Source organism: Zonotrichia leucophrys, chromosome 1 (assembly GCF_028769735.1).
Source record: "Zonotrichia leucophrys gambelii isolate GWCS_2022_RI chromosome 1, RI_Zleu_2.0, whole genome shotgun sequence".
NCBI classification, from domain to species: domain Eukaryota; kingdom Metazoa; phylum Chordata; class Aves; order Passeriformes; family Passerellidae; genus Zonotrichia; species Zonotrichia leucophrys.
Window position 1 is genome coordinate 100008382 of NC_088169.1, and position 12356 is coordinate 100020737.

The window sequence follows — 12356 nt, forward strand, 5'->3', positions numbered from 1 at the left end:
TACAGATAACTTTCCAAAACCTTGTATAGAGGGAATCAATCTCTAGATTGATTCCTTGTAGATGCCAGTGCACTAGGAGTGAATATACAGGCACTGTATAGATCAGCACACTGAGCCCTTAATAAAACTACCCAAAGTCCAACATAGCTGTGGTGGCCCCAAGTTAGTTTCCACTGTTGACTAACTGTTTTATCTGCCACTTAAAACTAGTCTTGCTGTGTCTTAGTTTTTCACACTAAAGAATCACCAAATGCTTCACTAAATGGAGTTGTATAATAAATGTTGACCAAAGAACATGCTGAAAGGCAAGCTGACTGAAATTGGTATTTTGGCAAGCCCTGCTGGGGCTGATATCCAGGCTGTCTGCTGTTCTAGCTGTGATCACAATGCCCTTGTGTCCTAGAAAGAAGAGAAGGCTACTCACTGACATGGCTCCAAATCAATAACAGCTGAATTCCTTCACTTCCTAGAAGCACAGGAAAAAACAGGTGAAGAGAGTGAGCAGGCTAACCTGCTCAAAAAGTCTGTTTTGCTTTTCAACTTTCCTTCACAAGAAGAACCATCAGGATAGTTTAGGTCCTTAGGTCACTGAATACATATGGGTGTTTTTCAGAGAAGTTTGCAAATTGAAAATAGTATGTTTATTCATGAAATTCAATTTCAAAGGAGATACTTGAGTTGATTCACCTCCTGTTGTTTTTATTGAAAAATATACCTGCATTGATTATACAAAGAAAGCCAGCACAATAAGCAGTTCACCAAACAATCCCTTTTTGACCTCCTAAAGCAGGAATTTTGCAGATGGGCATTAATTTTCTGTAAGTATTTGCTCTTCTCTTTATTTGGGTATAGCAGCAGGATCCAGCATTATTTCTCAACAGTTCCCATTATTTCTCAGGACCTCCTCCACTTCTTGCAGTGTTCCTCATAGAAGCATCTCTGACTTGCCTCTAGAACTACTGGCACTAATACCTTGAGAATTTTGATGAAAAAAATATGAGCCGTGTAGCCCTTCTTTGTCTTTTCACACCAATACATGAAAAAACATCATCCTTGCCACTTGTGTAGCCATAAACAAAGTCATCAGATTAACCCTGCTGTGGTACTTTAAGCTGTAGCTTTACTTTGAAAAGATGCTTTTAAATCTATAGACAATTAGCAGAAGTAACATTGAATTTCTGAAGACTGCTTGCTTAAAAGCTTCTTATTGTTGGAAGTTGTATTTTGGAAATGTCAGACATATTTCCTTTTCAGCAGGGACTTTGTTAATAAATTTTGAACTTAGCAAATGACAGTACAGAGAATAGAATTATTTCAGTATGCAGAAGGAAATAAAGTGGTATAAACTGCATTTCAATTTCTTTCACTTTATATTACTCAAATATATTTAGGATTTCTTTTTGTTTTCCAGAAACTGGCCTATACAAAGGAAGCAATGGGCAGGTGAGTATCTGTGTTGTCCTTGCATTTTATTCTCTCTGGAGATAACAGGGCTGAGCTGTGACATTTTGTAATCTTTTCTCTCTTTTCCTTGTCAGTTCCTGTGCTGATTGGTCATGTGGGTGAGTAATTTTCCCTTTCTAAAGGTTAGTGGTAGATCCTTTCTCTGGTTCTTGCTGCTGCTGGCATTGATTGGTGTACTGAAGATGGACAGCATTCACCTTTGTGCAAAATATGTATAGAAAAGTGTGGTGGAGAAATCTGGTGGTTCTTGCATGTGAACCTCTGTCCTGGCATGCTTGGCATGCTCAAAATATCTCAGCCAATCTGAGACTTGTACTTCTGCTTAAGTGTGTCATCACCTTGGCTGTCAGGCACAGACCCAGGCCATTTACCTGAAGAGGTTTAGTGGGGGAAATCTATTCTGGGAAGGAGGTGTGTCCATAGTTACTTGTGTTAGTGTTCTGGTTCTCTTGAAAATCTTTCCCAAAGGCTTTCAGGTAGTCCTGGTCATCATTACAGAAACAAAAAGAAACTGGAATATTTTGAAATGCTATCTCTTGAAAGTCTTTGTTTTGAAAGACTTTCAAGAGATGTGTTCCATAAACAGGTACAAGGGAACTGGCTGTTTGGGCTCCTCACACTTTGAACAAGGCAATAAAACTGAAAACTGATTTGTGGCATCTTTCTAGCAAAGCAAACCTGAACTTGACCTGTTATTGTCATGTCTCTTATTGAACTGAAAACAAATTCAAATTATTATTGCTCCATTGCTGCTCAGAACTTAATCTGAGTTGTTATTTTTAGGGTAATTCAAACCCAAACTATCTGGTGCTGAACTCCTCTGAAAAACTGGCAGGTTCAATTCTCTGCTTAAGAGGGCACATAAAGCTATGCTAAATAGGAGTAATTAAAATACCAGGAAGAGTAATCATTTAACACACTTCTTAGAAAAGCCCCCAACTTCTCAAATTAGGTATCCTCATTGTTATTTCATAACCACAGCATAAGTTAAAATTAATAATGTGGGATGATAGTGGCAAATGTGATTCCTAAAAGGCAGGTGTCCCTCTGTCCTTTGGAGCTGAGTGCTCCTTTGTCAAGAGCAGTCCCTGAAGCCTCCAGGTCAGCTGGGTAGTGTCCACCTGCTCTGAAGAAGTTTGAGTTTGAAAACCTAAACCTACTGCATCCCCCTATGTGAACATTCAGGAAATCTAGTAAATGTAGAGATACATGAGAGGAATTGGAGTCAATGCATCTGGAGTCTGCATGTACTGGGCTAAGCAAAGGAACAGTGCAAAAAGACCAGCTTTTGAGTGAAAGGTGGATCAGAGTGATAAATGTTGTACTTGTCCAAAAGCCATCCTATGAAGTGTTCCATGGCAACATTAAAGGGGTTCCAGTAGACAAATGGCAAACTTTGCCAAACTCAGTTCATTCTGGGGCTGTGCTGCATCTGTCTCAAAAATACACTGCTTTTATTTCAGTATGTATTGCTTCAGATTGTTTATAGCTTCAAGTTGGGATCTTTGTTATTGCCATCATTTTAAACTTTGGGTTTACTGTATCTTTTTTTCTATAATTTGTTGTTTGTCTTGTGCTTGAAAATTGTAGTGTTTTATAGCATAAAGAGGGTGATAGAGGGTGAAGCAGTGACAGAAACAGGTAGGTATTACTTGCCCTGGGTAATGAAACATCAGGAGAAATTAGTAGAAATAATTTTTTACATTATAAAATCCAAAGTTAATCTAAGACCATTCTGGACATCTTAGAGCATTTATGGTTTAGGATGTGAGGTTTGAAGGCCAGAGTCCTGTACAAAACAAAGCCATGATTTTCTGTCATAGGTAGAAGATATCTAACTCCAGATGTCTTGTCCCATCTCAATACTGCCAACAGCCAATGTTATTCCCTGAAAAATTACCCACACCTCCCAGTAAAGGTCAGAATAAATGTTCTTCTAAAAATGTTCTGTAAGAAATTAGCATAAATACCCAACCCAGGACCACCATCAGCCTCTAAGGTGCAGGATGGTAAATCCAGTGTCAAGTTCTTCCAGCAGAAATGAAAAGTGAGTGCAGTTCTACCCTCTCCTGGGCACTGCTGTCTCACCTGCTGACCCAATTGTGCAGAGAGAGGCTGGTTCAGTGCAGGGCAATGCTAGGATCTGACCATTGTCACTCAGCTGTGCCTCTTGTGTCAGAATGGATGACTGTTCTGGTCTTGTCTTGAGGGAAGACAGGACTGTCCTCAGTATCTAGCTGAGAGGTTCAGGTGAGATTCCCACACTGCCAGGGACGAGCAGGCTTCTCCAGATGGTGCCTTGAAGTGTGGGTCTAGCTGAAGTCTCTGATGTGTCCTGTGGTGAGATCCAGTGTCTCTGATGACTGTACAGATGCAGCCATTTCACTTTGGAGGCCTGGCACTGGGCATATTTCTCTGTGTGTTTTCCCACTGATAACAAGAGAATTTTTGCCATAGGTTCTAGAGCATAGCCTTCACACAAGAAACTGTTCTATAAGCTTTGACCAATCTCTTTTCTGTGAAACATTTTTTTTCTTTGAAACTATTCATTAATTTGGGGTTAATCTGGAATGGAAGACAGGCCCTTGAAATCTGTTAGTCATTTTAACTATACTACCTCTCTAAATCAAATCAAAACTGTGCTGAAAGCTATAAACAGCTGTAGAATCGAAGCTGTGACCTGAGTAGTCTGATACAACTCACACAATCCTACCTAGATGTCAATATAGTGTCTCTCTCTAGCTGGAAAAAGCTGACTTCATCTAGCTAAATGCTGGGATAGTTTTACAGCAGCCTATGGAAGGGTGCCTTGTGCTCTGGTGGTTTAGTTCCTGGAATAATTCCCAATCCGGCATTACCGACGGTGGCGTAACAGCGGGACGGAGGTTTGTTCCCGTAAGGTTTAGAGTGTGCATTCACAGAGGTTAAGTGCCCAGCTAGCCTGGCCTTTCAGGAACTGAGGGATTAAACTAAGTACCACCAAGGAGAAAGCCTCCAAAGGAAAAGCAATATTTGGGACACAATCCACATGTGTACATAGCAGCACAGTGGACATTGTAGAGTTTTTGCCCCCAGTTGGAAATGTCAGAGCACTACATCAGCTAAAGACTTTTGCTGATTGCTTTATTCAGTGGGCCACTGGCACTTCACACAATGAAGTTCTGTCTCTTAATATTGGAGTCTGTCTCTTGACAATAGGGCAGTTCTTTTGTCTGATTTCTGGGGGATCAAAAGCCAGATCTTGAGAATGAGCTGCAAGCAAAGACCTAGCACAAAATTGTTGCAGCGGAAAGCAAGAGCTTTTATGTCATAGCCTTGCTCGAGTGCTGTATGCACAACAGCATACTGAGGAAAAGATAAGGAGCATAGGATAGTTGAAAAGGAGGGATATAACAAACTACTTTTTCACTTATTCAGGAGCATTTTTTAATGTAAAATGAAATATGTAGAAGTATCTGTCCTTTCTGATGATACTTGCTGATTCTAACCTCACTGAAATTAGTTGCAGTAAATCTTGTCCAGACCTCCTGTGTTCTGTTCATGTTCTCTGCCTTGGCAAATCTGGAATCCCTATTTTATCAGTGGTGGTAGCAATGGATGATGATGTATCAATTTGGCTTTTGTACTATTTATCTAAATGAGTAAGAGTTTGTCTTCTGTGCTGGGATAATTTCATCAGTTCAGCAGTTCTGCCTGCAGTGACATAAAAACCTACCTGAGTTTCTCTACTGTTTGCATGTGGACTTGGCAGTGATATTCCTCATTCAGATGTTTTTTATCATCTGCACAGCTTTACCACATGTGAAGAGTTCCACACTCTTCTTTTTCAGTTGTATATTTTCTTTTGTGCTCCCTGCTGTCTGGTAGCAAGTATGAAAGGTTTGTCCTATTTTAATTAGAACCAAAAGAGATGAAAATTCAAGAACTACCTAAATGAAAATTAAGATAAATGCATGTAAATTTTAAAAGGAAGAGAATCTGAAAAAAAGGCTTTGTCTTGCATTTTGACATTGCATAAAAATACTTAAACTGCATGCTAGTTAGTTCAAGACTGTGTGACTGAAATATTTAAAAATGAAAAAATCAGACAATAAGTTTTTCTCTCCTTTATGCAGTATGAGAATTGAAGTAATATTGTTCAAGCAAAATGCTTGACATAGACTTTAGAACATTCAAATTGGGCAACAATCCTAAAAATAATAAATAAACTGGTGGAGGTCCAGAACACGTAGTACAAATCTGAAAATGTTACTTTCTTCAACCACAGAGTTGGGTTTGTTGTAAACCTTGAAGAGAAATGTAGAGAAAAATCTAACTAATACCTTCATAGAACTTCACAGGGAGCTGTGAAATGGTATCACTGATGGCCCATTTGACAGGTCCAGAGTGTTGTTTCTCCTTAACAACACAGTATGGCTGCACATAAAGAACCAGTTCAGGCCTATGAATCAGTGGAACTCTGTTCATGCTTTGGTGGACCGGAACTTGTCAAGTCTTCTCCTGACATGACTGATGTCACATAGAAGTACGTACCATGGGCCTTGACAAAAAGAGGAATGTAGGCTGTATTTGTGAGCTGTGACTGCTGCATTAATATCTATAGGCTGTCCATAAGCACTGTTTGCTTCAGATCAGCTTCCTAGGCCCTCATGGATCTTGTCTTACACCTGCCCAGATCCTGGTGTCTAACAGAGCTGTGTGATCTGAAACTGCTTGTTTCTGCAAGGAAACATAAGTGCAGTGTTGTTTGTTCTGGTGCTTAGACTTCTGCTTGTCCATATTCCTTCCTGCCTCTCCATACATATGTGTATGTTTTTATATTTTGCTTACTGCTCAGCCAAGATGATCCAGGGAATCATTCATGCAGGTAGGACAATGGAAATTGCATTTCATGTGTCTGTGTCTCAAATTCACAATAAACTCCTGTTGGAATACAGTCTCTCTACCTGGAGTGCCTTGCTTGTGTAGGTAGAATTAAAAATCAAGTGTGGGTCTTGGATTAATCCTGGGGCAAAACCATAAAAAACCCCATGTATTTTAAGTGGTGCAAGTGAGCAGGAATTTGAATCTGTGCTTACCTTGAGAAGTGATGTGTTCAGACAATCCAGTATATGCATTGCCATGCGCATTTTGAGTGACTGCATTAGAGGTGCCCAGTACAATTGATGCATTTTTAGGTGATCAATAAAGTAGCCATTTGAAAAATGTTGAGGGGAAGTAGAAGGCAAAAATAAAGCGAACCTCATTGTTCGGGTAATATAATGAAAAACCAATGTTGTGAGTAAAGTAAGCTTGGTTACAACGTGTCCTTAAAACTATATTTTTATCCTCTTGATTAAAAGTGGTAGCTGATCATTTGACCAAATTTGGTGCTTGACTGGTTTGGTTAGATTTATTAGGATTTTAGTAGGTGATGTTTAAGTGCTTGGGTTTTAATTTTCAGCCAGCTGTGCAGTGGAATTCTGTCGGAAAATTTGGTAGCTGCAGAGGACTTGTATTTAAAAGCCCCTCAGCTTAGGGCTTTTAACATTAAGAATATATTACCAAAGAGTGTGGTCTGTTGTTGCTTAAGGTCTGTTGTTTGCTACACAACCTTAACTGTCCCCTTGACACTGGCCTTACTCTCACCTCACCTTCCAGTGCTATCCTGGCTGCCCCAAGGCCTGGCCTGGGCTGTGGTTGTCACCATGTGGCTAAACCAGTGCCTAAGGTGATGCTTGTGACAAGCACCCTGTTGGAGAGCTGCCATTTGTTGGGTCAGTGACAGAGAAAGTCCTCTTGGACTTTTCAAACTTGGAGAACTTCACTTTGATGTGTCCATGACCCATAATCTGACCTAGAAATAGAAATTGAGAAAGATATTAGGCCTTTCCATTTGGAAACTGCTCCTCTTTTGAAAGTGTGATTAATGCCACAGCATTTTGTTTGGAGTTTCTTGTCTACTTTGAGGATTTTTTCCATTAAAACCTCAAGCAGCTTAGTTCAGAGGGCTCCTGTCTGGGTGGGTCTGGGGCTGCCCTGGGGTGGTTCCAGACACCTTTGATGGGCCCGGCTGAGCCCTGCACTGGGGGCAGGGGCAGCTCAGGGAAAGCCTGTGTGAGAAAGGGCAAAAACATGGCACAGGGAGAGGAAGAGGGAGCAAAAAGAATGAGAAACAAGTGGTGTGGGGAATGCCAAGGGCACCACACCATGGCAAATCATGTATTCCCTGCAGCTGAGGGAGGACTCAGACTGGAACAAGCAGACTTTTCCTGAAGGAAATGCTGCCCCTGCAGAGTGTGCACTGGGTAGAGGAGTCCAGAGTGAAGCTGAGCCTAGGAAAGGGTGAAGAAGAAGTGGTGTTTTAATGTTAGTCTACTTTTCACTACCCAAATGTACTCAAATGTGCAATGAATTATTTTTCCTTAAGCTGAGTCTGATTTTCCCATGGAAGTAATTGGTGAGTGATCTTCCTGGCTTTATTTCAACCAAGAAGCTTTTCATCTTATTTTCTCCCCTGTCTTATGGAGATGGAGGGAGTGAGAGAGTGGCTGGGTGGGTGTTTGGCCCTTGGCCAAGGCCAACCCACCCCAGAACTGAGTGCTCAGTTGGTCAAATAGTAATTTTGGTCCTTTTGAGATGCCCTGAGTTGCAGCACAAGTGTGCAGAAGGCTGGCAGGGACAATGTGGGATGTGTGGGTGACCTGTGCCTTGTGGGGCAGTAGCCGGAGGTCAGGAGTGCCTGGAGGCCCCTCAAAGGATACTGGGGACCAGCCTGTGGCCGCCTGGATCAAGCCCCACAAGTCTCAGGTTGGGATCTGGGCTTCCCACAGCAAATCGTGTCTTGTTGTCTTCTTCTTTAGAAAAGGGAATGGATACAAGACTCAGCTAGTGGCTAGATTTAAACAGACCAGAATATTAAAAATCCCATAGCAGAGTTTTTACTATTCATCACTTTCCTTTTGATGAGTTTCTATTCTGACCCTAGTTACACTGAACAGTTTGTAAGAAATAAAATCCCAAACTGGTTCACCTCTCCTGAAAAGTAAAGTCATTCTTGCTTCTGAACATTAAACATGATGTACTAAAATGCTCTGATGCTGTAATTTGGTGACACTCTGTTATAAATCAATATACTTTCTATTGAAACTTGTAAAAGAGGTATCTTGAAGTTAGGTGAACTTAATTGGAAAATGTTTAATCAGACCAATTAATAATTAGGCAATAGTTTTTACTGCAGTTCTAAGATGACAAATGAGTAAAGAAACTAAGTCCTTCCAGAGCATAACCAGCATTCTCAAGAAAATATCCTTAAGAGAGTCTAAATTACACTTTTTAGTAAAATTTTCCAGTTTTGGGAATGATTCGACGATTTACTGAGTTTGCCAAAGAATTGGCAAAGTCAAAAGCAGTTTTGCACTGTGCTGGCTGAAAACAGGTACCAGTGTCTGTGAGATGGTAGCAGGCACAAGTGCACTTCAAAGCTTACATGGAGTTCATTGATTTTATTTGTGCAAAAAATTACATGAAGGTACTCTTGAAATTGTTGAATAAGTATTCTGGTTTTTTTCATGTGGAAGTTTTTATTTTTTGTTCATATTTTAGAATTGTTGTGGAGATCTCACCCTGTCAGTGTAACATTCCCTGAACTATGTTTTGGTATAGTTAATTTTTTTGTGGAGGATTGACTGTGCCTTCTGGGAAAGGATGGGTGAAAAGATTCTTGATTGAAATAGAAAGTTCATCAGGTTTGCCTTCAGGTCTGTTTATTGGCACATAAGCCTTATGTTTCTGTGAGGGGACACAGAGAAAGTGTTTCAGACATTAACTCAGTGAATCTATGGTCTCTGATCATGTGCTGGTGCTCTGGTATCTGTAGAATGTAACTGTGAGTCTGGTTGTCTGGCTGGTGCTGGAAGCCTTTTTTGGAGTAATGCAAAGACTGACTAGACAGCCTGAAGGAGACAAGATATCAACTTTGAGTGGAGTTTTGCTGGAGGATAGGATGGACTGCAAGACCAGTGGTAGAGTATGTGAATCATAAACCTGGCAAGGCCAGGAAGCATGGCTGACACTGCATATATTGCTGCATATACTTGCTGCAATGGGTGTTTCATGGCACAAGCATGATCACCAATAAAAAAGGAGATCCTTTAGAAGTGAGAGAATTATCTCAATACAATGAACTTCAGCAATGTTCATGTTCAGTTTCTCCCCAGCAGTTAAACCTCCAGTCTTACTGCTTGTGCTGTATATATTTACAATATGGCAAATTTCAAAAATAATTTTCCCTTCATCCAGGAAAGAGTTTCTGTCAGAGCATGTCTCCCACTCTTGGTAACTTGACAGTTGCTTCAGGCTTGCAGAATTGGCTCCAGGCAGCTTGGGTTCACTGTAAGAGTTGTCAAAGCTGTTCATTTTTCTTCAGGCTGACAGTCTTCATGTGATTGTTCCTCTTTTCACATTTGGCCCAGAGTCATTTTATATGTGTGTGTGAATCCCACAACTGTGTTTGGAAACTGTTGGGTTTGGAAGATTTCCAAATAAGCAGAGAAAAATTAATTATGGAAAGAACCCATCGTCTTGCAGTGATTTCAGTGCAGTTATGGTGTTTTAGTGCACTGGGGGAGTATTTTAAAAACTGAGTGGTTTATAGGGTATTACCAGTTATCTTCACAGTTTATCTCTTTGCATTTGCTTTCTTTACAGAACTAGAAGGCAAAATGTATTTTTGTATGTGACTCCAGGTCATTTGGGATATAAGAGGCTTAACAACCTATAGATGCACATGATGTGTTGCATGATGCAAATGACCCAAAATCCAAGTTGCAAAATATAACCGAAATACCATTAAACCTAATTTTTATGAAGTTATGAGCAAAATAGTACCATGAAAAATTTCTCCTGCACATGTGCTTCTTGGTGTATTATCAGAATCACAGACATATCAAAAACTACTACATTTATCTTACCACATCCAGCTTCAATTTCTGATTTGTTTTTTATCTAGTGGGACTCCTACTCCACCTTCGGATGCTGATGTAACCACACTGAGAGGTCGGTTTTTATCTAACTGCTGTTAAGCCTGATTCTGAATTACCAGAAAATTGAGGAATTAATGTGTTTGGATTTCAGAAAGAGCTCTGAATTTTCACAGCTCTCTAATGCCATTTGTAATCTGGAGATCATGTTATACGTTGACATTTTGTTATTTCATGAATCATGAAAATCCTGCTCAAGAAATTATTTCTGTGCTGGTTTTACTGCACCTAAGTTCATGTTTCCAAAAATAAAACTGCTTAACAGAATGTCAGCATCTTATAGTGATTGGTGTATTTGATACTTTTTCTGAGGCTTTTCATGTGTCTCGTATGCTTTTGCTGTCATGATGATGGGAATTGGAATCAAATTTTACTATTGGCTTATGCTTGCTGAACTGCTTCTGTGGGTGTATAGAAAAAGAACAACAAACAAACCCAAACAAAATAACTGCTCTCTTTCAAACTCAGATGCAGCTGCCAATGTTCCTCCCCCTCATGAGGTCTCTGTTGAGAGTCCTGCGGGTGACACCATCCATGAGCATGACAATGTGGACACCACTGTGAGTGAGGTTTTTTCATTTGGTTCAGCATGATACTGTTTATGGTCATTTACACATTAATAGCAATTAAAAGTGTTGTTAATATGGTGTGTTAAGACAAACTAGGATTTCATAGTGATACCATTTTCTAGGTCCTAAAATTAAGAGCCAGATACGGTTAAGGGATAAAGGGTTTTTACCTCAGTATTTAATAAGGATTGTTATGGTGCAGCAATTTGCCAAGGTGGAACACACTGAAATGCATACTCATGGTAGATCACATATACAATCTTACAGACCTTGCAAATTAGTAAATCTAACAAGGACATTCCAATGAGAGGTTTGAATGAATAGTGTGACATCCCCCTATCCTCAGGTGTTTTCCTCTAGATGGGCCTAATCCTGGTCTAGGATCTGTTCTAGAGGGGGCCTTGGTTTCTCAAGACAGTGTAAGGCTTTCTGGCCTCCAGCTGTGAAGCCTTGAGGGTATTTGGTCTACTGGCCCAACAGAATACCAGGGCTATGCTAAGGTATCAGACTTAAGAAATTATAAATATGCATGCCAAGGGCACTGAGAATATGTAAGAGGTATATTTTAAAAAAAGGCAAAAAGTCATCACAGCACCAATAAAATCAGGATGTGAATTTCTAAAGTTTTAAGACATTTTCCTGGGCAGATATTTTTTTCCATTTGGAGAGGTATTGAAATACCTCTTCCCCCACAGTGGGAGATAATATATCAGTTGAACAATCAGGCTCAGACAGCCTTGACAACTCTGATATTCTGCTCTTTTTCCTCTGTTGATGTAGGTGAACTTGTATTTAACATATTACAAGCTACTCTTTCTGTGATATTTAACCGAAGCTCACAACACAGGGAAGTCTAGACCTGATATTTAAAACATCTCTCTAGAAGCTGACCACCACATAGGTCCCAGGGCAGTATTTGCTTCTAGGAAACAGGTCCTCCAGATGAAATTTTAATTCCACACTCTAGAATCCAATTGCAGTATTCATGGGCCAACATGACTGAAGAAAATTTTGTAAACCAGTGTAATCAATCAGCTGGCTTTTTTTTTTTCTTATCAAAATGAAGCTCTCAATGGATCATAGAGAAGCTCATGAAGTTTCACATGCTGATTTATTGTAGTGGGATTAACTAGGCCATATTGTTCAATAACCTAGTGTGGCCCTGAAACAAAGCTGAACCAAACTGTGCATTCTCCTAGAGATTTCAGTGCTGACTGGAGCTCTGATGTTGGAATAAATACAGAATATGGAACAGACAGCTTCTGACTCAAGTGCAGGGTCCAGCCTTATATTATGTACCAAA

The 12356-nt window shown here is 40.1% G+C and overlaps 1 protein-coding gene across 1 annotated transcript in view; it reads left to right on the forward strand.

The window, feature by feature from the left end:
* IMPG2 (interphotoreceptor matrix proteoglycan 2) overlaps positions 1 to 12356 on the forward strand; it is a 56513-nt gene that overhangs the window by 21072 nt on the left and 23085 nt on the right. Inside the window, exons 4-8 of the mRNA XM_064701790.1 lie at positions 1412 to 1443; positions 1539 to 1562; positions 6302 to 6331; positions 10454 to 10500; positions 10953 to 11044. Of these exons, the coding sequence (XP_064557860.1) occupies positions 1412 to 1443; positions 1539 to 1562; positions 6302 to 6331; positions 10454 to 10500; positions 10953 to 11044 (225 nt within the window). The remainder of the gene's footprint in view (positions 1 to 1411; positions 1444 to 1538; positions 1563 to 6301; positions 6332 to 10453; positions 10501 to 10952; positions 11045 to 12356) is intronic.